The following is a 27,819-nucleotide window of genomic DNA, read 5'->3' as shown; positions in this document are numbered from 1 at the left end:
TTGAATATTTGAGTGCTCATTATTCAAGAGTTGTAGTTGTATCTTGGGAGAAGATTGCCACAAACCTCTAGCATATTGTGAGGGGCAAATTCTTCTTAAGGAAAAAGTGTTCAACACTTGCCTCTACAATCCATTTTCTTTGTTTTCTTCTTGCTTTTCCTCTCAAATTTGAATACCACATCAAACAATCTTAAGAAGAATTTTCAATGGCTTCATCGTCTACAACACAACATGCAACTGTTGCATCAGGAGAGAAACCAGAAAAGTTTTCCGGCGCAGATTTCAAAAGATGGCAACAAAAGATGCTCTTCTATCTCACAACCTTGAGTGTGTCAAGGTTCTTGAAGGAGGATCCTCCCACCGTTGCTGAAGACGCGACAGACACCAACAAGAGGGCCGCTTTGGATGCATGGAATCATAGTGAATTTCTGTGCAAGAACTACATCCTCAATGGACTTGACAATGCATTGTACAATGTGTATTGTCAAGTCAAGACCGCCAAAGAACTTTGGGATATGCTTGACAAGAAATACAGGGCGGAGGATGCGGGTTTGAAGAAGTTCATTGTTGGGAGATTTTTGGACTTCAAGATGGTGGACTCAAAATCTGTGATGAGTCAAGTGCAAGAATGACAACTTCTCTTGCACGAGATTCATGCGAAAGGAATGAGTCTAAGTGAGTCCTTCCAAGTTGTTGCTTTGATCAAGAAACTCCCTCCATTGTGGAAGGATTTCAAGAATTATTTGAAGCACAAAAGAAGGGAGATGGGATTGGAGGATCTCATTGTGAGATTGAGGATAGAAGAGGACAACAAGAGCACCGAGGCCAAGGCAAGTAAGATGGCAACAAGGGTGAATATTGTTGAAGCGAGTTTCAAGGGGAAGAAAAGAAAGTTTGAGAAGCAACTACAACAAGGCCAACAACCACCAAATAAAAAGAAGTTTAAAGGCACTTGTTATAACTGCGGAAAACCAAATCACATGGCTAAGGATTGTAGGAAGTCAAAGAAGGGAAATCCTCAAGCCAACGTAGTTCAAGAAAGGTCGGTACCATTTGATTTTTCTGAACTTGATTTATCTGCAGTTATTTTAGAAACAAATTTGGTGGAAAACCCCAATGAGTGGTGGGTTGATACTGGAGCAACTCGACACATATGCTTCAACAAGGGGTTGTTCTCCACATACACTCCATCGACCGGGAGAAAACTATACATGGAGAACTCCGCTACATCTGAGGTGGTGGGCACCAAAACTGTGGTACTGAAGATGACATCGGGTTTGGAAGTAGTACTTGTTGATGCACTTCATGTACCGGATATAAGAAAGAACCTCGTTTCGGGGTCTCTATTGGTCAAACATGGGTTTAGACTAGTATTTGAGTCTAACAACTTGTATTGACCAAGAATGGTCATTTTATTGGAAAAGGATATCTCGATGAGAACATTTTCAAGTTGAATGTAATGGGTATAAGCCAAAATATTGTTGAAAGCAATAAAGACAAAAGTTCTATTTACTTGCTTGAGTGTTCTCATTTATGGCATGTTCGTTTAGGACACGTAACTTTTAATACCTTGCAACGTTTAATGAAACTGGAATTATTGCCTAAACACAACGTCGATCCAACACACAAATGCGAGATATGTGTTGAAGCAAAAATGAACAAAATGCCTTACCACTCGATTGAAAGATGTACAACTCCTCTAGAACTAATACACACCGATCTTGGTGAATTAAAGTTTGTACAAACTAGAGGAGGGAAAAGATACTACGTGACATTCATTGATGATCATACGAGGTACTGTTACGTATATCTTTTGAGGTCTAAAGATGAAGCTCTTGAAGCATTCAAAGGTTATAAGACCGAAGTTGAGAATCAACTAGGCAAACAAATAAAAAGGGTTCGAAGCGATAGAGGAGGCGAATACGGAGCACCGTTTGATGAATTTTGCACATCTGTGGGCATAATACATGAAACAACTGCTCTTTATTCACCCAAATCGAATGGCATTGCCGAAAGAAAGAATCGAACTCTGAAAGATATGGTGAATGCTATGTTAATAAGTTCAGGACTACCCCAAAACTTGTGGGGGGAAGCAATACTATCGGCTAATCACATCTTGAACAAGATACCCCACAAGAAAAATGTCAAGTCACATTACGAATTGTGGAAAGGTCATAAGCCTTCTAACAAGTACCTCAAAGTGTGAGAGTGTCTAGCTAATGTTGAAATACCAAAGCCTAAACAAGAGCGAATTGGACCAAAGACGGTCGACTGCATATGCATCGGATATGCACATAATAGTAGTGCCTATATGTTTATTGTGCACAAATCTGAAAATGCAGAAATGAATACGGGCATGAAAATCGAGTCAAGAAATGCAGTATTTTTTGAAAATATATTTCCTTATAAAGAAAGGAAAGAAAGTGGCTCTAGCAAACGAAAACTTGAGACGGAGAATGCAAGTCAAGTACCTACACATGACCCAACTCTAAATGAAAATGCTACACCATTGGAAAGTTCTTCAAAGGAGCAAGAGCCAAGAAGAAGCAAAAGGGCTAGAATCACAATGTTTTTTGGTCCAGACTTCCATACTTTTATGTTGGAGAATGAACCAAAGGACATACAAGATGCTTTGGCTAGTCCTGAAGCTCCTTATTGGAAAGAAGCCATCAACGCTGAAATGGATTCCATTTTGCAAAACCATACTTGGGAACTAGTGGATCTTCTACCAGGTACCAAGCCATTGGGATGCAAATAGATATTGAAAAAGAAAACTAGAATTGATGGAAGTAATGAAAAATACAAAGCCAGACTTGTGGCCAAAGGCTATAGACAAAGAGAAGGTCATGATTTCTTCGACACGTATTCACCAGTTTCAAGAATAACGTCCATTCGTGTACTCATTGCCATTGCAGCTTTGCATAACCTAGAGATACATCAAATGGATGTCAAAACGGCATTTTTAAATGGTTAACTTGAAGAAGAAATATATATGGAGCAATCTGAAGGCTTCATTGTTAAAGGACAAGAAAGAAAGGTCTGTCGTTTAATTAAGTCACTATATGGACTTAAACAAGCGCCCAAGCAGTGGCACGAAAAATTTGACAATGTAGTATTGTCAAATGGATTTAAGATTAATGAGTGTGACAAATGTGTTTACATTGAAGGCACTCGAGAATCTTATGTGATAGTATGTCTATATGTGGATGACATGCTAATAATGGAGAATAGCCAAGAGTTGATTAAGGGTACAAAGAAAATGTTGACAAAACATTTTGATATGAAAGATATGGGTATTGCTGATGTAATTTTATGGATTAAAATCTTTAGAACTACAGAAGCAATAGTCTTATCTCAGTCTCATTATGTAGAAACAGTATTGAAGAAGTTTAATGCTTATGAATCTACCCCAGTAAAAACGCCTTTAGACATGAATGTCCATTTGACGAAGAATCGTGGAGAACCAGTTTCTCAATTGGAATACTCCATAATTATTGGAAGCCTTATGCACATCACTAAGTGTACTAGACCTGACATCGCTTGTGCGGTTAACAAGTTAAGTTGGTTTACAAGTAATCCTAGTGATGCACACTGGAAGGCGTGGAGAAGGGTGCTTAGATATTTAAAGCATACCTCAGAATATGGACTAAATTACACAAGGTAGCCTGCAGTACTTGAAGGATACTGTGATGCAAATTGGATTTCTGACACCAAGAACTCCAAATCCACCAGCGGCTATGTATTTAGCATTGGTGGAGGAGCAGTCTCTTTGAGGTCATCGAAACAAACTTGCATTGCTAGATCTATTATGGAATCGTAGTTCATAGCGCTAGATAAAGCTGCAGAAGAAGCTGAATGGCTTCGCAACTTTCTAGAGGACATTCCATGTTGGACAAGTCCAGTGCCAGCAATCTTGATACATTGCAACAGTCAGTCGGCAATTGCAAGGGCACAAAACAGTATGTACAATGACAAGTCTCGACACATTCGTCGAAGACATAATACTGTGCGACAGTTGATCTCTAATGGAATTATATCTGTTGATTATATTAAATCAAAGGATAACTTAGCGGATCCGCTTACAAAAGCATTAAATAGAGATCAAATGTACTGTCTTTCAAGATGAATGAGTTTAAAACCTACCAAATAAAGTTTTCATAGTGGCAATCCAATCTTGTTGATTGGAGATTTCAAGATCTTGGTTCAATGGGACAACTAAATTATGAGAATTTGAAGAATCACTCCTCGTTCCTAAGACGATGAGTGAAGTTGCCTACAAAGGTAGTGAGGTTAAGTATTGTATTTTTAATGATTCCGTAGCTTGCAAAAGCGGAGTAAGTAGGATACCCTTTCCATGGCCAAAACGGACACAACCGATAAAACAAAATGGAAATAGAAGAAAGGTTATCATGTGGGTACAGTTGTCTGGGTTTACATGAACCGCCAAGAAGTTAAAGACATCAAGTTCACTTCGTGGCTTAGTAAATCCGATTGTATTCCACTAGGGAAGGTTCCAAGCCAAAAGCCACCTCTCCTGATGTGATAATTTTTCGTATATACGCTCTCTTATGCATCACGAGCATTCATGCATTAATTTTATTCATGTGGGGGATTGTTGGAAAATTTTGATGCTTAATGAATGAAATTTAAGCAAATTAATCAATGTGTTTGATTAGAAAAATTCGAAACGAAGAACGAAGCTTAATGAACGAATATTAAGTTCGGTGTTTCTGAATTAAACTCGAAACAAGTTCATCGAATGTTGAAAGAACTTCAAACGAGTAGTCGGAACATGTAAGGGACGGAAACGAAAAAGAAAAAGAAAAAGAAAAAGAAAAAGAAAAGGTCGTGAACAGTAGTATGTGCGCGCGGATCTGCGCGCAGGCGCGCGCGCCTGCCGAGAGCGCGCGCGCGAGCGCCTGCACATGTCCCTTCGCGTTTTTTCGTGTCTCTTCGGATTTTTCTGATATTTTTTCATTTCCTTGGCATTGTTTGATGATTGTAGTCAGTTACAATGGCCAAATGACACCACTATGAATGAAAGATCATGTCCTTTCACATGAAAAACATTAAATGTTTGATTATTGAAAATCAAACACACATAACATCATTTTGCATATTTTCTTCCTCCTTCTTCAACAAGAGAGAGTTCCTTCATTTCTTTGTTATAGAACTTGAATATTTGAGTGCTCATTATTCAAGAGTTGTAGTTGTATCTTGGGAAAAGATTGCCACAAACCTATAGCACATTGTGAGGGCAAATTATTCTTAAGGAGAAAGTGTTCAACACTTCCTCTACAATCCATTTTCTTTGTTTTCTTCTAGCTTTTCCTCTCAAATTTGAATACCACATCAAACATGATCGTGGGGCAAAATAGAAGAACATGATATCTTGATTAATCAAGGGAAAAAAATAAAAATAAAAGCAGAGATAAGAAGGTGAGAAGAATAAAACAAAGAAAATGACTAAAAAGTATTGAATTTTTAAAGATATGATATTTGATATAAAAATTTGTTCCCAAATATGAAGAAAAAGAATCACCTCAAAGAAGCCATAAAGGGATTTTTGGGTATCAAAGAACAACATTTTTTAAATGAATTATAAATACTAACGAAATTTAGTAGAGAGAATAAATTTTACGAGAAGATGAATGCTAATTATGACAAGGTGTCTTCGATACATTATATGAGTCACCATTCATGGCGTCAAGGCCTAACAACCAAGACATTAATCATAAAGTCAAGAAACCAAAAATACCTGCAACCAAAGATCAATGCCCGAAAGATTGAGGATTGCTATTTATAGCGGGGATAAATGGGCTAGAAAGTTGAGGGATCGTCATCACAGAGGTTGGGGAATCCACAATCACTTCAAAGGAATCCTGAAAGTGTTAATCATACCCCCTCCGCAGTCCCTATGGAAAATGGAAGATGGTTGAACCTAGGAAATTCTCTCCACCACTTACTAAATTACAAAAAAACGAGGCTTTTTGAGTATGCTAATTTTCTCTTCAAATTTTTTGAGAAATGTTTCATTTTAGATCTCCATATGACCATAATCCCTTCACAGATTTAAGATTTGTTAATCACAAGGTATTATTACTTACTTTGATTTTGAATCTTTATTATGATGAAGTGGTGCCAACACATATTAAACTTAGGGTTATGTCACTTTTTATCTTCTTTTTTTTTTGAATTTTCTTGTTTTATTGGATTATACAATATATTTGTATCACTGTATGGTTGACTGTTAAATTTTGGGGTATTCCCAATTCCCGGATGTGTGCAATTGCTTTATTTTATTTGTTGTACATCAAGCGTTCGATGACATGTCAATGAGACAATTCTTGGTTTTGTTGAACAACTAAAACATTGCAACTTTCATGTTTCTGTCCGACTTCACAATTTGACCTTTGGAGTTTGTTCAAAATCATTGCTTTCGTGATGATTGCATTTCTAGTTCACTTGGATCATATACTAAAATATTGATTTTGAATATTAGATTGTTTTTCTCTATCTCTCCAGTAGGTTGTGCTCATTTTTTTTTTTTTTTTACATTCCTCTCCTATTTAAGTGGCTGTTGTGAAGGTTCAGAGCTACTATTTTTTTACATGATGCAATGTTAGTTTGACGTCTTCTTGTGAAGTTTCTTGAGGAGATTGAGCACACAAATTTGTTGGAAAATTAATGGATCATTTTTCAAAGGAAATTTCAGGAAAAATTTAATGATGGTAGGTGGCATGTATGTAGATGAAAGATTGACAGCTGAACATTAAAGATTGCAAATTTGACAAAGACAACATATTATTCATGTGTTCAGACGAACAAGGCATATTCCTTAATGGATTAATGCATCTCATTCTCGAGTTGAGAATTAATTTTTAAGTTTCTCTTTTCTCACATCTCAAATAATTTGAGAGTTTCTATAATATTTGTAAGTTGTTTGTTCTCATGTGTTAAAAGAGTGTTTTTGGAAATACAGTGAGTATTCGTACATCATAAAGTATTATAGTGAAATTCTTTTCATCTTACTCGTGGTTTTTATCCTAATAATTTTTAAGTTTTCCACATAAATCACTATGTCGAATTTTATTATTTATTTTTTATATTTATATATCAAGATTCTGCACCTGAGACCAACAAGTGGTATCAGAACCTTGATTTAAAATTTCTTAAAATTCTCAGTATACTCTGTGGTAGCAGCCTAGACTGATCTTCCACATTAGAAATATTTTTTTGAGATTTTTTATTAAGACGAGATTATTTTGTTCAGTCTACTAAATTGTTATAGACATAATGGCGGGCAGGTACAAGATAGCAAAGCTCAAAGAGAGCAATTTTATGTTGTGGAAAATACATATACATGCAGTTTTAAAAAAAGGAGAATTGCTTGACGGCTAATGGAGATGAACCGTGGGAAATGACGGACGATGGAAAGTAGATTGAGATGAATGATAACGGTGTTGCCAATTTACACTTAACTATAGCAAACAAAGTCCTGTGAAGTATCTCTGAGATAAAGACGACACAAATTATCTGAGATAATCTGACAAAGACGTATGAAGTCAATTCACTACACAATAAGATTTTACTCAAGAGAAGGCTTTATACTCTTCAGATGGCGGAATCACCATCAATGGCTGATCATGTCAACACTCTAAATACTCTATTTGCCCAACTCACATATATGATGAATAAAATAGAGGAAAAAGAACATGTAGAGCTTCTACTTCAAAGTTTACCAGATTCATATAATCAACTTATCATCAATTTAACCAACAATATCTTCACAAACTTTTTAAACTTCGACGATGTCTTAACTGCGGTTTTCGGAGAAGAAAGTTGACTCAAGAATAAGGAAGATAGGTTGGTAACTTCGAAGCACGCAGAGACTTTACCAATGCACATGACGTCTCGGAGAGAATTGTTCAATAAATATAAACCAGTCTCAGGAGGATCTGTGTTCATGAGACATGATCATGTCTTGGAAATTACTGGGGTAGGGACCATCAAAACAAAAAATGTTTGATGGCACTATTCGCACCATACAGGAGGTACGACATGTGAAGAGGCTGATGAAGAATTTTTGTTTTTAGGGCAATTGAATTATATCGGTTGCAAAACCCGTATCAGGAATGAGATCATTAAAATTGTGAAGGGGCGCACTTGTGGATATATGAAGGCGGAAAAGATTGCTGCAAATCTGTATGTATTTTTGGGAGAAATACACAAAGAGGTGGAACTAGCGGTTGCATCGATTGGTGCAGGAGAAGAATTATTATTGTTATGAAATAGAAAGCTCGGACATATGTCAAAACAATGGTTGAAAATTCTCTTAAAATGGAAGCTGTTGCTAGGGCTTACAAAAGTGTCTCCACTCTTTTGTGAGTATTGTGTTACTAGGAAACAACACACATTAAAGTTTGAAGTGCCAAAAGCAAATGCACATTGGAGCTAATTCGTTCGGATGTTTGGCAGGCGCTTGTTGTATTCCTAAGAGGAGCGAGATACTTTGTCTTGTTCATTGTGATTTCTTCAGGAGATGTTATATGTGTCCAATCAATAAGAAATCAGATGTTTTCCAGGTCTTCAAACATTTCAAAGCGCAAGTTGAATTTTATTTTGAAAAGAAAATCAAGTGTTTGAAGACTGACAATGAAGGAAATTATACCAATGATGAATTTGTTTCAATTTGTCAAGAGGGTATCAAAAGATAGTTCACGACGGCTATTATATCTCAACAGAATTGTGTGATAGAGCGGATGAACATGACCTTGTCGGACAGAACAAGAGCCATGTTGAAGATTGCGGGTCTAGCCAAGTCATTTTGGGTTCAGTAAAAAACACTTGTTATATCATTAATCATTCTCCTCCAGTGGCGATTGATCTAAAGACTCCGATGAAGATGTGGACTGGGAGGCCGTTTAATTATTCTCATTTGCATATATTTGGAAGTTTTGTGTACGTTCTGTACAATGAGGAAGAAAGATTGAAGTTGGATTTGAAATCCAGAAAATGTATCTTCTTGGTTATGCTGATGGAGTAAAGAGGTTTCTCTTGTAGGATCTATCGTCCAAAAACTTGTCATCATCAGTTATGTTATCTTCGATGAAGATAAAGTAAAGAGAGACAAAGACCCACTGAATTCAGAAACTACTATAATTCATGTTGAAAATAAGACGGACGAAAATCAAATTTCTTGTGAAGGAGTACCGGAGCACGAGGAACAAGACATGTTAAGTCTGGTGTTTCCAATTTGAGGAAATCAACTCGAGACAGAAGAACACCAGGTTGACTTTCAGATTATGTCACTAAAAGCAATATTGCATATTGTCTATTAACAGAGAATAATGAACCATTGAGCTTCCATGAAGCTAATCAAAGCTCGGATGTATCCATGCTTATGACGAAAATGTTGTAAGAATTAGAGGCATTAGACATAAATAAAACTTGAGATCTTGTCACACTACCACGAGAGAGAAAATACAATGGTAACAGATGAGTCTGTAAGATCAATCCTGATGACAATAACCTAGTGGAGCGGTATCATGCTAGATTAGTGATAAAAATGTATGCTCAGAAAGAAGACATTGACTTCAATTAAACATTTTCTCATGTGGTTCGACTTAAAACAGTCAGAGTATTGTTGGTTTTGTATGCGGTGTTTGACCATTATCTAGACCAACTAGATGTGAAAACTACATTTCTTCATGGAGATCTTGAAGAAGAAATCTATATGCTCCAGCCATAAGGTTTTGCGGAAAAAATCAAAGAGAACTTGGTTTGCAGGTTGAACAAATCTCTGTACGGTTTCAAACAAACGTCGAGGTATTGATACAAGAGATTTGATTCCTATATCATGAGGCTTCGATACAACAGACTGAGTGCAAACCTTTGTACATATTTCAAGAGGTCTGGTGATGATTATATCATTTTGCTATTGTATGTGGACGACATATTGGTAGCTGACCCTAACAAAGATCAGGTCCAAAAATTGAAAACAAAGTTGTCTAGGGAATTTGATATGAAAGACTTGAGACCACAAACAAGATTTTAGGGATGAAAGTTCACCAAGATAGAAGTAACAAAAAGATTTGGCTTCGTCATAACAATTATTTAAAGAAAGTCTTGTAATACTTTAAAATTAAAGATAGTAAGTAAATTTTTATCCCTCTTGCTGTTAACTTCAAGTTATCCTCCGAGATGTGTCATAGTAATGAAACATAGAAGATGAAGATTTCTCAAGTACCATATGCATCATCGGTCGGTACATGGCAAATCCTGGTCGAGAGCATTGGATTACTGTTAAGAGGATCCTTATATACATTAAGAATACCTGGAATGCTGCATTATGTTATGGAGGATCGAATTTTACAGTCATGGGCTATGTCAATTCAGATTATGCAGGTGATCCTGATAAGAGAAAATCTATTAATGATTATGTGTTTACACTATCAGATGGATCAATAATTTGGGTTTCAAAACTACAAACAGTTGTGGCGTTATCTACAATAGAGACAAAATATATGACGACTACTCAAGCTTGTAAGGAGACAATATGGATTAAAAGATAATTGGAGGAGATAGGACACAAACAAGATAAAGTTATTTTATTTTGTGATAGTCAAAGTGTCTTGCACATCGCAAAAAATGCAGCCTTTCATTTCAGGACTAAACACGTTGGAGTCCAGTTTCACTTTGTTAAAGAAGTAGTAGAGAAAGGAAGTGTGGATATGCAGAAGATCCATATAAAAGATAACATAGCTGATGTTCTGACCAAGCCAGTGAACACTGATAAGTTTGAATGATGTAGATCTTTATGTGGCCTAGCAGAAACATAAGCAGCGGAAAATGACAAGATTGAAATGATGCGTGTAAATGTGTTTGATTCTCAATCAAATCTCGAAGTGGGAGAAATGTCTGCAAATTAATAGAGCATTTTTCAAAGGAAATATTGGCAAAAATAAATGATGGTATGTGGCATGCAAGTGGGTGAAATATTGAAAATGAACATTAAAGGTTGCCAATTTGACAAAGGAAATATATTATTCATGTGTTCAGACCAGGAGTGCAGCTCCTTCATCGATTAATGCATCTCATTCTCGACTTGATAATTAATTTTTAAGTTTCTCTCTTCTTACATCTCAAATAGTTTGAGAGTTTCTAAAATATTTGTGATGTCTTCGTTCTCATGTATTAAGAGATTGTGTATTTCTTTTGGAAACACAGTGAGTGGTTGTAAACCATAAAATATTAGATTGAAATTCTTTTCATCTTACGCGTAGTTTTTACTATAATAATTTTTAGGGAGGATTTCACGTAAGTCTCGGTGTCGAATTTTATTATTTACTTTTCAAATTTATAACTCAACATGTTGTACCTAGGATCAACAAAAATGAATGGTCTTGGAATGTGTATACAAAACTCCTACCAAATTTTTTATCGAGGCCATGAATATTTGGAGAAATCGAGCAATATCTTGGAAATATACCGGGCAAATTGGCCTATTGCCTACGGGGGAAATTGTTAACCCATAAAAATAACTTTGAGCTCAAACAACATAACAGACAAATGAGAAAAATCGCCCAACATGTACATAAAATCGACAGATGGAAGTTGATCAAGTTTTTTGGTTATTGACTAACCACTCCTTGCATGACTAGTCATGGAGAGCAGAGCAGTTGCGGAGTACGAACATCATGGAGGAATCCAACTGTCGGATAATCAGCATTACAAAAGGAGGAGGGAGACCCATCAATCTACACACATTCTCCAAGCAAAATCTGCAGAATTCTTATTTTAGCAATCCTTTCAGTTTACTTAATTTTCATTGTAATTTCACTTACATTCCCTAGCTTTTAGTTTCAATCCTTCAAATTTATTTCATAATCTTTGTTGTAAAAAAGGTTCTTGTTATTTCTTAGTGTCACAATTTCTTATTCATGTCATTTAAGAATTTTGTTTCTGAATATCTTTTCAATACTAGTATCCGATCGAGGATGATAGAACTAACGGCTCAGTCGGAGATTCACGTCATATGATTCAGAAGTAAGATTTTCATTTCTCTCATTTAAATTTGTGACTTACGCACGTGGCACACCCACAAAATTCGGAGCAAACAGAATGATTCATTAATCTACATTAACTTCTAATTTGTATTAATAGGGAAAGTAAAATTTCAAAAACTAATAAACTTATTAAACTTTAATGGTCAAAATATATATTAACTTCACGAATTCTTTTTCTGCTTTTTTATTAAGCTTTTCTATTTTTATTAATAGATTATTGGCTACAAAAAGATTTTTTTTAGTGAACGTGTCACAACTAACTCCTATTTCTTTTATGTAACTACTATGGCGACGAACAATCAAATTATTATTATATTTATTCTTTTTTCTACTTCTTCTTCCAAGTACAGGATAACCCCAAGGGGTTGTCGGTTTTTTTCCTACCAATTGGGGCTCTTCCTTCCCCACCTCCATGGAGATAGTCTACAGGATTCATAACTACTCCTCTTGCTAAGGACGCTTACCTAGCCAACACTTGGATCCGGCTCTACCCAAACTTTTCTGGTTCACCCCCAACATTCCCCACTTGTCCGACTATAGCTGAGCAGTTTTTGATAAATTAATAAACTTACCTAATTAGATATTAATCAAAATACTAACTTAATGGAATTCTTAATTTTCTTATAACTCTTAAAAACAATCTTACATATTTGATATATTAATCAACTTATCTAATTTAAAACACTAAATTAACCTTGTTTTGTGTTTTTGTTTTTATTTTATTGAGTATCTTTATAGAAAGCTCTCAATTTTCTTAAAAAAATTACAATGAGACGAGGGCTTTGTTTTACCGTGAATTCAAACACACTACTATTTTCTATTAAAAAAAATTGTTTATGTCACTATACTATAAAATAACATAAGTCATACTTTTTTCAATGCGCAATTCCACCGCAATGAAGTGTTGCTACCAAATTTTTTTGATGATAATCTCCATTTGTGATTAATAAGAACCAAATATATGATATGAGTTTTAGGATTAGATATATTCTAAGTTATCAAAATTCAAATATCTGACCTTAAATACTTTGTTTGTATCCATTTTTTTTTGCAAAAACTTGTGTGAGACAGTCTCACGGGTTGTATTTTGTGAGACGGATCTCTTATTTGGATCATCCATGAAAAAATATTACTTTTTATGCTAATATTATTACTTTTTATTGTGAATATCGGTAGGTTGATCCGTCTCACAGATAAAAATTCATGAGACCGTCTCACAAGATAACTACATGAATTTTTGTTTATTGTTCTAGTGAAAATCCCCCTAATTCCACTCCCAAACCCAAAAAAAACCCTGCATAAACCTCGCACGTGCAAGTACGAAACTATAAATACCGATACCCGAACCTGGAAAATATTCATTAAAAAAGTACTTTTACCGAAAGGCCGTATATTACCGGCCGGTGGGTCCTCCGCCGTCTTTCGCGCTCTTTGACAACTAGGGTTCATCCTTGTCGGTAACATTTTTCATGCTTTTAGATTGTTCTTCAACAATTTTTGGGCTTCCTTTCAGCGTTGTTTGTGAAACTATAATCTAAAGATCAGTATGTATGTTTGCAAAAAAATATTCTTTTCTTTTTTTTTTTTTTGGATTTTAGCTTTTAATCTTTTGGTTTTCATATGAAAAGAAGAGAAGAATTCTGTGATAAACCATGGAAGATTGAAAAAACAAGGTCTTGTTATTTGGAAGCTCTTGAGTTGAGGATTTTCTTTTTGAATTTGATCAGAATTATTTGCAAGTAGTCTTATTTAACTACAGTGAATTGACTTTTCAAAATTTCCGTGTGATTTGTCGATAATTGGTCGTTGATGTATTATCACTTAGGAAAGTTTATTTAAGAGACAAGACTCGTATGGTCTTACATTTATTTTGGAATGAGTTTTACTTCTTTAATTTGGGTGGTGATTTATGTTAAAGCTTGGATATGGATATCTGCTCATAAATTTTGGGTCTTGCTAAATCATAAATGGCGCGCGTTCAAATTTCGTACTGTTCTCATATTGGTTCATTTTATTGCTGAGATAAGATTCACTGGCTTGTGAAATTGTACATGGAATCTTATCTTATGGTTTCAGGCTAACTCCAGTTTTCAAATTTATGGAAGTGTTGCCTTGATCCATTTTTGGCATCATCCTACATGTTCCCATGGATTTAAAAGGCAAGTCGTGGGTTGGGAGCATATATCAAAAGTTTGAGGCCATTTGTCAGGATGTTGACAACTTTGTGAGCAAGGTACTTCATCTATCATCATGATCTCAACTGAAAAATGATAATCTTGTACCCTGTCCATTGTCTGTTACATTCCCATGTGATAGGGACATTGCGAAATGTTTTTCCTTCACATTCATGTGTGCTCCTGTGGCCTGGTTATACCTGTCACACTTTTGGCGATCCTCTACCTTGTTTCTGTTACCCTTTGTCTGTGATGCCTGCTCTAGCTTCGTGGTCATTTCCTTCTGACATTCTATTCCATTGAGTGTATAATGATAGATGGGTTTGTGCGATGAAAAAATAATTATTGTTAACATAAAAAATTTGCTCAAGTTCTAAAATGATCAATTGTTCAGGACACCGTGAAGTTTGTTGAGAATCGGGCGCAGAATATTGGTGTGAGTGTCCAAAGACTTTATTCGGACATGGAGCAAGATGAAATTCCACCTTTAAAGTGTGATACGGAACCAGAGACACGATCAGGGATCGGTAAACAAGCTGACATAAGGGATCATAATACACCAATCTCAAGCAATATGACAAAGTTCTATTTAGATGATAAGCTATTACCTGTGGAGCAGGGTTCCAATGATTCTCTAAATAAATGTGGTACATCACGACGGAGTGATGTTGGCCTTGTAACAAGTCCTACAATGACACACGATGCAGATTCTTTCCACAAAACCAAGATCAGTGTATCATTGAAAGAAGATGGTAATACCATAGTTTGGAATGACTCAGGCGAGGGTGTTGAAGAAAAAATTTCTAAGGTCATGAGACCAGTCACTGTCAATCCAAGTTCTAAAAATCAAGTTTTGTGCGTAACATCTGATGAAGAAAATCACGATGAGTGCAATACCGCAGTGGATATGGCTTGTTCACCATCACTTTCAGTCCATGAAGATGAGATTTTAGCCTTCAAACAACAAGGAAGCATATGGAATAGCTTCTCAGACGAGGCAAAATATTTTTCGAATGTTCCAAGCAATGGTTGGTTATCTGAAGGTGAGTTACTGTTGGGTCCGGAGTTCAGTTTGGAAGAGGATAAAAGCCTACCTCAACAACTAGAGGCTTCAGCTGATAAAGGACATCAACATGATTCTCCACTTATGGATTCAACAACTTTATTAGCTTGTGATGCTGCTCAGAAACCATCACGGACTTGCGAGACTCTTCACGACAGCTTTTTGACAAAAGATGAGCAGAGTATGGACTTAAATGCTGTCCAGTCATCTGAAATTGAATCTTCTTGTTGTTCTCATGATGATGAAAAAGTGGAGAGTAGCGTTCTTTCTTCCAGTCAAGATACACCCTCAATATCATTAAATCTCTTGGATTCCACATCTGCAAATTATACTTTAACGGCAGAAAACATATGCAACACTCCAGTTGGGTCTAATGGTTACAATCATCATATTTCCGTTGTTCCAGTATGTTCTCCTTCTTCAGCAACTGTATCCAATGAAATCAAGGCTGTGGATATGCTTCCTCCTTGCTCAACCATAAAATCCAATGGTTGGTAAATATCAAAATATATTCTTGATTCCCAGATAATTAAACGGTCATATTTTTACTTATGTCATTTTCTTTAACTAAACTTTCATATTATTTTTTTTGCATATCAGCCCATTTTCCTCTGCTTCATTGTCTTTTAGAACATTTTTTTTAAAGAATTTTTCTTTGTACTAAAATTTCAACTTTGAAAGATTATAATGTTTCTGCCACTCATGGGTCGGTATCTGTGTTTTCATCTGAAAGCCAACACCCACAATGCTACAAGGGTGCTCAATCAACTTTGTTAATGTCACCTTCCGAAAGTGGTATGTTTTTTCTTGTGTATAACATCTTATTCCTTCTCTGTGTTTATCTTCTAGTTTTGACTTTAATCTGTCTATGATGGAAATCTTCCAGATTTATTAATGCACCATAATATACATGCTATAAATTCATTTTCTGAATTTTCTTATATGTTGCTCCATCATTGAACTTTTGCTACATGTCAATTTTCTCTCCAGTTGTTGCACTTGTTCGAATATAACTTTTAATCAAATATCGGTCTGTAGTTGGCATATTGCAACGTTGTTAACTAACTCATCTAGTCCATTTTATGAATTAACGGCATGGATGTTCATGTTTTGCTAAACGTAACATGCAGGGATCTCATGTCTTTATATCAATGACCTCAACATGGAAACGATCGATCTTTCCACTGATGAGAAACATGATGTTTTCAATACTAACTTTTACAGGGCTACCCTTTATAGACAAAAAAATTTCAGATACTTCAAGGTAGTATACCTACTACCCTTTTTCTTGATTTACGTTTGTTATATTTGAAACGCGAATGGCCTCAGTCTTGTATCTTGATTTATGGAACGCTCTTCTATTTATTCTCTAGAAATTATTGAAGGACGCATTTTCATCAAGAAAGAGGTTATCCAAGGAATACAAACACCTGGCTATACTACACGGAGACGTTGACATGGAATCAACGAATATTTTCAAGCCAAGTTCTTTACCTCCTTCCACAGCATCTCTAAACATGGCTACATCTCAACCATCCCATAAGATCAGCGATTCTGATTGGGAGGTACTCTAATTGTTATCTCCAATTTTCAAGAATTATTCCTGTATAGTTAATTTTAGGAGTCCAAATTTTTCATAGTTTTTCCATATAAAACGGAAGACAATATCTCGTCTGAATAATGTTGAGTGATCATTTCCCCTCCCACTTCTACGGTAGTCTTTTCTTGCATTCGTACTGTAAATTGTGAGGAATAATGATAGATAGGATTGATATGATACACGTGCACATTTCTCTGCCTTTCCGTCAATTGAAATTTCGCTAAAATTTTGTCTCATTTTTTAAATGTATGTTACCGACTAAGCCGTCTCGGCCCTCACCATCAGGCTCCTTCCCTGCAATTTTTCGGAATTTTTTCTGTATTTCATATAGTTTTGTGCCATATATCAGCTCTGCTTATGGAGAATTTACTTAACATGAAGGGCATATTTTAGTGAAAAAAAGATGAAAACAATAAATATTGGTGGAAAGGAGCAAAGGATTGATGCAAACCTTTGAATATTCAGTTTATTCCTTTTCATTTCTTTCTACTTCATTTATTAAAAAGATGGAGATCTTCAAGTCAATTACAAAGGAATATCCGCATCATCAAACTTATTTTCTATTGTTTTTCTATGTTGTTTTTTCTTTGTTTTCTATCTTGACGAAAAAAGTTAGAATATTTGGATTGAAAAATCTCATCGTTTGGAAATTCATAATTATAATTTGAACTGTCATCCCTTGTGTGAATAATTTTCAACTTTCAGTGGATCAAGTAAAGGATAATTTGCTAACTTTAAGAGCCTAATGAATAGTGGGGATTAGTTATATTTTGTGCCTAATCTTTACTTTAAGACAAATATGATTTTTATACTAAACTTTTGAAATATGAATGAATATGGGTTTATGTCTTCCACTTCTGTTGAAACTTTAACGTCCTAAAAATTGGATTGGACAATTACATTTTCAATCTATAATCTTTTATCCCAAGGTTTTAACATCCACCAAAGGTTCTTATCCTAAATTTCTTCTCTGAAATTGAGTTGAATGTGCACTCCAAAAATTAATATTTATTGTTGGGATAGAAAAAGTGATTAGAGAAGGTGAATAAATATTTTTAAACTTCTTGCTAAAAATGACATGGCTTTAACAATTTTTAAGCTGTTAAAATTCTTTCTTGAGCGGTTAGACTTTGTTGGACCACTAAAAATAAGTGCAGTGATAAAGTGTGTATATATATATATGTATATGTATTCAATACGAGCAACCATTAATAGCAACAATTAGAATGATTAAGCAAAATAAAATGCGTAGGTGAATGAGAATATTTTATGAATATTCGGAGATTAATACTCATATGTCACTCATTCTTTCACTTACGAAAAAATCTACTAAAAGATTTTGACTTTACAATTTTTGTAACAACCCACTTTGACTAGGACTTGTCACTGTCTAAGTCAAACGACCAGAAATAACAATACAATCTAATGGTTAGCTTTTGACGACTTGAGTTGGTAGGGTAACATAAATTGATCCTTAGATATGATACAATCCAATATGCGTGTGCTAAGATGAGTAGCTTGATATATGATAGCTTGAGAGTGCAAGAAGATCTTGGAGATTCTGAGAATTCTTGTATCAACGTCTTTTGTCTTGAGCCTGTATATTTATAGTTAAAAAGCTCAACAGTCGGAAATATTTTTAACGATCATCGGTACTAATTTCCGACAGAATGACCGAAAAATCTTATTTGACTTTAGACATTTTAGGAAATATTCTGTCAATCGGGAGTTAGTAGGATACTTGTATTTTGATTACTTTAACTTATAATCTCCGAACAGTTGGAGTTAGAGTATCAACTTTGATTTGCTAAAGTCTGACCGATTAGATTTGAATGGTTAGATATAGATCATTTCAATGGTTCGGTTTGAAGTAGATTCTTGAGATGATCTTTTGATGTTCTGCAGCTTGAACTTTTGATAAAATGTTGAGCGACTTGAGCTGGTCCAATGTTTTGAAGTCTTGTAATACAAAGAAAGCGACGGCTGGTTCTTGAAATAGCTCGATGTTGTTATTGTCATTACCAAACATAGGGTGATTTATATTTAACAATTTCTCATTTTTAGTGATGATAAAACCATGCTGCAAAACTAGTTACATAGTATTTAAATTAGGAAATAGGCAAAATAACTTGAAACATAAGAATGTTTTACTTTAATATAATGAAGAACATTTGTATAATTTTTCAGAATTTGATAAATCATACTACACCTACAAAAATTTTTTATGGAAAGTTGAACGGCTGCTTCCACCTTCTCTCCTTCTCCTAGCATATTCCTCATTTCTTCTTCTTTCATCGTATTTCATAGCTTCCTCATGTCTTGAATTCTCATTCTTTCTCTTCAGCTCTTCTGTTCTCTCGTAATATTCCCCATTTTTGGCATTACCGCCCAGCATGTAATCAAGAATTTCTTGAAACTGGCAGCCAAAGATAGCTTGAATGTGATGGAGTCGGGCATCCATATGGTGTCTGACTTCAGTGATTTCTTCTATATGAGGTTCTAGAGGAGACGAAGCGGTTCGAATGATTAACTCTCCATCGGATGGATTTGCAGAAGAACTGTCTTCATGCAAAACATGTATGGATTCAACTGCTGGTGTAATTATTTGAGTGGTCGGAGCTCAGTGGTTTGTATAGATACAGTATGCGGATCAGACACTTCTTCCATATGTGCATCATTTGGTATGAATGCACTACGAATTACCGACTATTTGCCGGTTAGATTCTCTGGAGAGGTAATATGATCTTCTTGCATATCTGCGCTGGCTAGAGTGGAAGGCATGGATTCTATGTTCACCCGTTCTTCTGTATAGACACCTTTTCTCTCATCTGGTTATTCTTGAGGCATGGGAAAGGAAGGGTTTGCTTGATCAAACTCAAATTGGGACAGATAACGAGCAACTTCATCCATAGATATTAAAGGCATCTCTAGGAAATCTCCGGTTTGGTTCCATGTAGTTGTAAGAGATAGAGCGATCAGAGTTACTGACTGCTCATAATACTTTTTTTGGGAGCTCAACTGTTGAAGGATTCTTAACTACAGTGATTGGTTCACTGATTGGAGTTTCCTTAAAAGAAGATTCAACCTCAGATAAGGGCTGGTTTCTGGCCAGAAGTATTCCAACCGCTATTTCTTCTTTTGTGTCAGCAGGCAGCAGCTCGAGTTCCCGCCTCTTGGCTTTGATAATCACGGAGATGGATAGAGCATCCATCTCTAGCTGACTTGTCAATGCAACATCATCTCTGGCTGTCAGGCAATGTGCATAGAAATTTTCTCGCTTTTGTCTGATAATTTGCCTTAGCACACTCTCATGCAATTCCATTTCGATTAAATCACGTCGTTGCAGTGCTTCAGAGGTCACTCCCCAGTGCAAAATCTTCTTCTCTAGTTTTGCAACCAATTCCAGCATTATTCCCTCCTTAATAACTGAAAAGTGAACTATTGTCCTGTAGGCCAGCAACTGGTCAAATATCCCAAGTTGTTCTTTTGCAATTTCATGATCTCGCTGAATTGTGATGTTTATGGATGCCTGAACATTTGAAAGCTTCATGACCAGCTCGACTAAAATCTCATTGCCTTTGGCTTTAGGATCGATAGAAGACAACCCAGGTCAAGTTGCCACATCTTTTTTTTTTTTTTTTTTTTTTTTTTTTTTTTTTTTTTTTNCTGGTTTGAAATAGGAATAGCTAGGATGAGCGTTATGCGAAGCGGCTCAGATACATGATTAATCTGCTTGATTTTATTTATTTTAGGCTTGTATGTCCTCTTCTTATTTTCAGTAAAGACTTGGGTGAGAGGGACCTTCTCTCGAGAATCTTATGAAACAATATCAGAAGAAAGAACCTGCTTTATCTTGGTATCTCTAGCCAGTGTCCTTGTATGCTTCACTTTAGTCTTCTTTTCTCAGTGGCAATAGCTTCCCCTTTCTCATTCTCGACTGCCAATAGCTCAGATCTGGTTGGAATTTGTTTCTTTTGGTATGCTTTCACTTCGGGCCAGTTGATGAGCATGGTCGGATGGAGCTTGGAAACACCTGGCAGCTTGATGTTGAGCTATTCCATCAGATACCATAAATGACGGAATGACAAATTGGTAGATTGATTTTTCTTCTTCACCATTAATAGAAAAATCTTTTAGAGCATATAAGACTAGCTGACATTGACTCTTGAGGCGATGCTTGTCATGGCCAGAAAATTTTATGTAGTAACTTTGTCTAATGCGCTGATGCCGACTGTCGGTAGATTAAATGTTTCGGTGAATAGTTTCTAAGTGATGCAGATGCCAGATCCTTGAATGGTGCACATCAACAATCCATGCTCGATATTGACAGTTTCAAATAGTTTGTCCTTCATGGCAAGAACTGATTAAAAGTGAACAAAAAATATCATTAGATCTCATTTTCGTGAGTAGAACTTAATCTGTGAAAAGATTATAGTGAAAGAAAACAAGAGTGCAATATAGAATGCCAAGAGTTGTTTATGTGATCAGAAAGAATAAATGAACTTAACCAATGAATATATATACTATCCGATTTAATAGATATGACAGTCCATATGTCTACACGTTACATGTTGAAGTTTTAGGGGTGTCAATCGGGTCGGGTTTCGGGTCAACCCGTGAAATTATTTTTTTTCAACCCGAAAACCCCTAACCTGAACATGAACCCGTCTAACCCGCCTCAACTCGTCTAACCCGCCTAACCTGAATTTTATTTATTTTTTAAAAAAAAATTAATGAAAAAAATTCGAAAAAATAAAAAATAATGATAATATTTTAATTCAAACGCATAATAACAAAATTTTCGATTTAAATTTGAAAGTTTAATTGTAGAAAATTAAAAGTATATTTACTAAATCAAATAAACAATTATTAAAAAATAAAAAATATACAAAATAAATATTAAATGATGAAAATTTATCATATAAATATACAATAAATTTTGTTCAAACATACAATATATAAAAATATAGATACTATTTTCAAAAAAAAAAAAGTTTTCGGGTCAACCCACGACCCAACCCAAAACCCGTCTAATCTGGCATTAACCCGAACCCACCCGACCCGAACTCGAAAAACCCCAACCCGAACCTGATTTTTTTCGTGTTGGGTCGTGTTGGGTTGACGGGTCGTGTTGCATTTTGCCACTCCTATGAATTTTGCATATTTGAAAAGTCAAAAAGTGATTTTAGACGGTTCATATATCCCAGTACAAATAAAAGTAATGTAAAAGTGTGTAATAACCAACATACCAATAAATATGAGATTTTAAAATAATTCAAAATTTGAACTATTAAAAATACATGACATCATATTGCTTAATTTGTCTTAGAATGAAATGATCAAAGCATGTGATAATGTTAAGTTTTCACAAACTCTAGCCAGAGCGATCGGAGTTTTGTACTAGCTTGACATACTGTTTTATCTACTTGACTTTTGTTCCTCATAAATTTATACATTAAATTAAATCTACTAAGCCAAGAATATTCAAAAATAAGAAAACTTAATGTCAGATAATAGCTTAGTGAAAATGTTTGCAGCTTGATTGTTTGTTGAAATGTGTTTTAGCCGGATGTCCTTTTTCATTATGATTTCAGATAAATGATATCTAATATCAATATGGTTGATCCAAGAATGCAAGACAAGATTGTAGATGATTGCTATGACACTTGTATTGTCACATAAAATTAGAGATTCAGCGGCTTGAATTTCATAATCTCTTAATTGTTGTTGAATCTATAGCAGTTTTGCACATCAACTCTCATTGGCTAGATATTCAGCTTCAACAATTGATGTAGAAATTGATGTTTGTTTCTTTTTGAACCAGGATATCAGTCTGCTCCCAAGAACTGAGATGATCCACTGGTACTTTTTCTATCAATATTACAATATGTATTATCTGCATTTGAATATCCAATGAGGCAAAAACTTGAGTCTTTGGAATACCAAAGACCGAAAACAAGGAGTACCTTTAAGATATTTAAGTATTTGTTTAGGTACAATATAATGATATTATTTAGGGTTAGCTTGAAAGCAAGCACACAGACAAACCACAAACATTATGTATGTCCGGCTAGCGGTCAGATATAGCAGTGATCCAATTAACCCTTAGTACATTGTTATGTCCACTGAGATTGCCTTTCATCGTTGTATAGTTTGATTGACAAGCTCATTGAGTGGCAGCTACAACACAATTCTCTATGCCAAACTTATTTAATAATCCTTTGGTGTGCGTGGCCTGGTTGATAAAATTCTTGTGTCTAGCTGCTTTAATTGCAATTCGAGGAAGAAAATTAATTCTCCCATCATGATCATTTCAAATTGCTTTTGCATTATTTTAGAGAATCTCTCATAATGTATAGGGTTAGTGAAACCAAATATAATGTCATCAACATAAATTTGTTATAACAGTGAATGTTCACTTTTATTAAATTTAGACAATATCTTATCAACATTTCCAATCACAAAATCATGATCAATCAAGCATAAATTTAGACAATGTATCATACCATGCACGATGGGCTTATTTTAATCCATATAAGGCTTTATCTAGTTTATGCACATAACTAAGATGAACGTGATTAACAAAACAGGAGGTAGTTCAACATAAAAATTTTCCTGCAACAGTCCAGTTAAGAATGTACTTTTAACATCCATTTGATAAACTTTAAAGTTCTTATATATAGCAAATGTAAAGAATATTCTAATGGCTTCAAGTCTAGCTACAAGAGCAAATGATTCATCAAAGTATAATCATTCTTCATGTCTATAATCTTGATCTACAAATCTAGTCTTATTTCTTACAACTAATCCAATTTCATTTAGTTTATTCTTAAATACCCATATAGTTAAGATAATATGTTGACCTGAATGTCTGGGAGTTATACGACAAACTTTATTTCTTTCAAACCGATTGATTTCTTCCTGTATAGATTCTATCCGGCTTGAGACTAATAAGGCTTCAACTATTTTTTTAGCTTCTATCTGTAAAATGAATGCAAAATGCAAGAATTCATCAATAATTTGTTTTCTAGTTATGAGATAAGCGGTCGATTACCAATTACTTGCTCGAGCTGATGATTCTTGTTCCACCATAGACTTGGTCCAAATGGATTTAGATATTTTTGTTGGATTGTTGAGTTTCCATTGATATCTGCAACATCCTATACTAGAGATATATCTGGCTGGTGGTTGTCCACTGGCTCAACTTCCTCAGCGGCTTGATTATGTGTGGTTAATTCATGTGTGATTGGATTTACTTCAGAAGTTGCTTCAGCAGTTCTTCTAAGGATCTCATTATCACTGTTTGGATCGAGGTTATTCGCATCCATTCTATTACTTAAATCATGTACATCATTGTTGTTGTTATCATGGCATATGGAAGCTTCATCGAAAACATGCATAGATTATTCAGTGGTTAGCGTTATAAACATTATATGCTTTACTAATAGAATAATAGTCTAATAAGAACACATCATCATCAGATTTGGCATCAAAAGCAGTTATTGTGAATAAAACACTTGCAACCAAATATACGAAAATAGGATATTTTTGGATGTTTGCCATTCTAGATCTTGTAGAGAGCCTTTTTGTGATTCTTGTTAATCATTGATTTGTTCTGTGTATAGAGTGCAATGTTAACAACTTGTGCCCAAAACCTTTGAAAGATATCAGATTCATCTAGCATGGTTCGAGCCGTTTCTTTGAGTGTTCTATTTGTTCTCTCCACAACCCATTTTGTCGAGGTGATATTACAGCTGAAAAATCATGCTTGATTCCATTATCATCCAGATAGGTTGAAAGGAGATTGTTTGTAAATTCAGTTACTATGTCGCACCTTATCTTATTGACTACTGAGTTTCTCGCATTTTGAAGCCTTTAAATCTTGATAATTTGGACAATGTTATGATCTTTAGAACTCAAGGAATGATCGATGTATATCTTGAAAATGCATCAATGATCACCAAAGTGTACTTATTTCTCCCTAAGCTCATCATGGGTATTGGACCAGATAGATCCATATGAAGAAGTTCCAAACATCGAGCCGTTGAATTGTTTCCCTTGTTCTTGAATGTTGATCTGACTTGATTTCCTAATTGGCATGCGAAAAACACTTTATATTTGGTAAATAAATGTTAGGAAACCCCAAGACCAATTTTTCCTTACTCAAATATATTTGAAGTTTAAGTGAATGAGCAGTTTATGCCATAACTAGTTCTTATTTCCATTTAATGCAACAAAACATATAGGAGTGGAAAGATTATCATCATTACAACTAATTTTATATGTATTTAATTCTCTTAACCCAGTTAGAATAATATCTCCATTAGATGATTTAATAGTGCATATTTTTGTGAAACTCAACAGAATAACTCTGGTCACAGAATTGACTGATGTTCATCAGGTTGTAGCAAAGATTCACAACTAAATAATACATATTTAATAATTATCTAGTCATAGATAATTTTACTCTTAACCACAATCTTATCCTCGTAATTATCTCCAAAATTGATTTTTGGTCCCTTCCGACTGATTAATTCATACAAAACTTGATATTGTATGTCGTATGTTTAGACATCTACTATCCAGATACCAGATCGATTGTTTGATAATCTTCTTCTTTAATACCTGCAATCATTTAAATAAGCCTTTGGTACCCAAATCTAGTTGGGTCTTGAATGGATTAACCCTTTCAGGATCATTAGTGTGTGTTGATAAAAGAGTGTGTGCTTGTGCAAAAACATGTGATGTTGTGTTTTGTGTTTTCTCTCAAAAAAATATTGTTTAAGTTGTTCATCTTTCTCATTAAGTATGTACCTCTTTGAACATGCATGAAGTTGTGGTAACAGCTATGTTTCCATTTTATAGAGTAATGTGCAGTTGGAGTTGGCTTTTTGCAAGACCACTTCAAGCCGTTGTTACCATCTTGAATTTGTCTGCACTTTAGCCATGTCTGTTTAGACTTAGAACTCTCCGATTCAACATATACGAGACCACGATGCTTTTCTTTGTTCTCATAAGATACATTCTGGCTTGGTTGAATTTTTGGCTTATCGTGTTCATATATCATGCTAAAATGGACGAAATTTCTCATCTTAGATTTTCTTTTATCCAGACACGATTGAGTCCCTGCATCAGAATTATTACACTTATTGTTGCCAAACCTTAAGCCAGTTTTGTCTCTGGCTGGTTTCTGCAACTCGTTTATTTTGTCAATGGAAACAAAATATTTATTCCAAGAACTGATTGATAGCTGCATCATTTGTTTATTTTCATTAATAGTGACTTAGAATGCTCTATGCAAATCGACATTCTTTGTTGCCAGTAGATTCAATTTTACTATCAGACTGTCAAGTTCCTTTTGGTGGGAAAAACTAGAGTTTCATGACTAGTCTATTACGGTTGTTTCCTTCTTTTACTTCTCCGAATGAGTGCGATAATCTTTTGAATTCATCTACCATGTCATGCATTGTCGTGACAAGATCCTCTTATGTGATTTCACTAGAGTTAAAGTCAAATAAATTAATGTCATCGGCAGTTTCCAGCTCGAGTTCTTTGGTTTCCAGCTCAACATCTGCCATGAGACACTGAACTTGTTCTTCTTCACTCTCACTGGAATAAATATTTGAGCTAGAATTTTTGAATCTTTATCATCTCAATTTCTCTTGCTTTCCTCATAAACGAGCACTTTTTGGTCCTTTTTCTTATACGATAATCTTTAATCTTAGAACTGTCACTTATCCAAGTGCTTCTCATTATATTTATTGGGAAATACCCTTTTTTCCCACAGTTAAAATAATTTTGACTATTATCAGCTTGATCTTTTCATGATAAGAATTAAATTCGGACTGATTTTTTCTCATAAATTTGCCAAAATTTTTATCAAATAAAAACATAATCTCATTGCTTATCTTAATAGCAGATTTCCTGCTGGAAGATTCTTCACCAGTCATCGGAGTTAAGGTTGTGGCGGCTAGAGCTTTGGTGTGTTGAGGACTGAAGGGCTCTTTTTCTGTCTTGATCTCCATATCAAACTCGTATGCTTTTAAATATGCAAATAGCTCGAGTTTGTTGAAATATTTGGACTCCCGCATAGTTGTGGTCTTTACATTTCATTCTCTTGGAAGAGCTACCACTGATTTCAATGCAACCTCTATGTTGTTGTACTCCTTCCCAAGAGCGCCTAGCTCGATCACAATGCTACTGAACCTCTCATCAAACTCACTCATGGTCTCTCCAGCCTTCGTTTTACGATGTCGAACTTCTGAATAGCCACAGTCAGGTTGCTCTCCTTATGCTGATCATTACCTTCACAAAATTGAGTTAGTTTCTCCTAAATTTTTTCGATAGTAGAACAAGTTTTAATCGTACTAAACATATGTTTATCAAGAATCTTATAAAGGATATCTTTGGTCACATTATCGAGATTGGTCTTTTTCTTTTCTTCTATTTTCCATTCCGACATGTGCTTTTCCACTATCTTTGGAGCACCTTCAGATACTGCTACTACTATATTGGCGTTTAGAATCTTCATTGGACCATCAATGATGACATAGCACTTGTCATCATCACGTGCAGCCAAATGCGTATGCATACGAATATTCCAATCATCATATTCTTCTTTTGAAAACCTTGACATTTTATTAAAAGATACCAGAATGAATATTTGTGTATCAAAGCTCAAGGAAAACCCCACGTTTATTCCATTTGTTGGAATCGAAAATGTGTCCTCTTTTAACTTCTTGCAAAAACGAGCTATCTTTAATAATTTTTAAGTCATAAAGTTATTTTTTGAGTGGCTAGACTTTGTTGTACTACTAAAATAAGTAAATACGAAAACGATACGGCTAGACTAGCGATAAAATATGTGTGTGTGTGTGTGTGTATGTATGTATTCAATACGAGCAGCAATTTAAT

At 35.0% G+C, this 27,819-nt stretch overlaps 1 protein-coding gene across 5 annotated transcripts; it reads left to right on the top strand.

Moving 5' to 3' along the window:
• Nucleotides 1-13,365: 13,365 nt before the first annotated feature.
• Nucleotides 13,366-17,156, top strand: LOC140981867 (uncharacterized). Of its 5 annotated transcripts, none has more exons than XM_073448360.1 (6): nt 13,366-13,521; nt 14,145-14,301; nt 14,637-15,795; nt 15,987-16,100; nt 16,436-16,569; nt 16,679-17,156. In XM_073448360.1, the coding sequence occupies exons 2-6, from the start codon at nt 14,215-14,217 to the stop codon at nt 16,877-16,879; spliced, it is 1,695 nt and encodes a 564-aa protein (XP_073304461.1). In that variant the 5' UTR covers nt 13,366-13,521; nt 14,145-14,214; the 3' UTR covers nt 16,880-17,156. The 5 variants fall into 5 exon arrangements, with proteins under 5 accessions (XP_073304461.1, XP_073304460.1, XP_073304463.1 ...); XM_073448359.1 differs by having other exon boundaries at nt 13,366-13,525; nt 16,679-17,155; XM_073448362.1 differs by lacking the exon at nt 13,366-13,521 and adding an exon at nt 13,594-13,612.
• Nucleotides 17,157-27,819: the final 10,663 nt, after the last annotated feature.

This window comes from Primulina huaijiensis, chromosome 7, assembly GCF_012295235.1.
Source record: "Primulina huaijiensis isolate GDHJ02 chromosome 7, ASM1229523v2, whole genome shotgun sequence".
Taxonomy (NCBI): Eukaryota; Viridiplantae; Streptophyta; class Magnoliopsida; order Lamiales; family Gesneriaceae; genus Primulina; species Primulina huaijiensis.
This window is presented reverse-complemented; position numbering and strand designations above follow the sequence as displayed.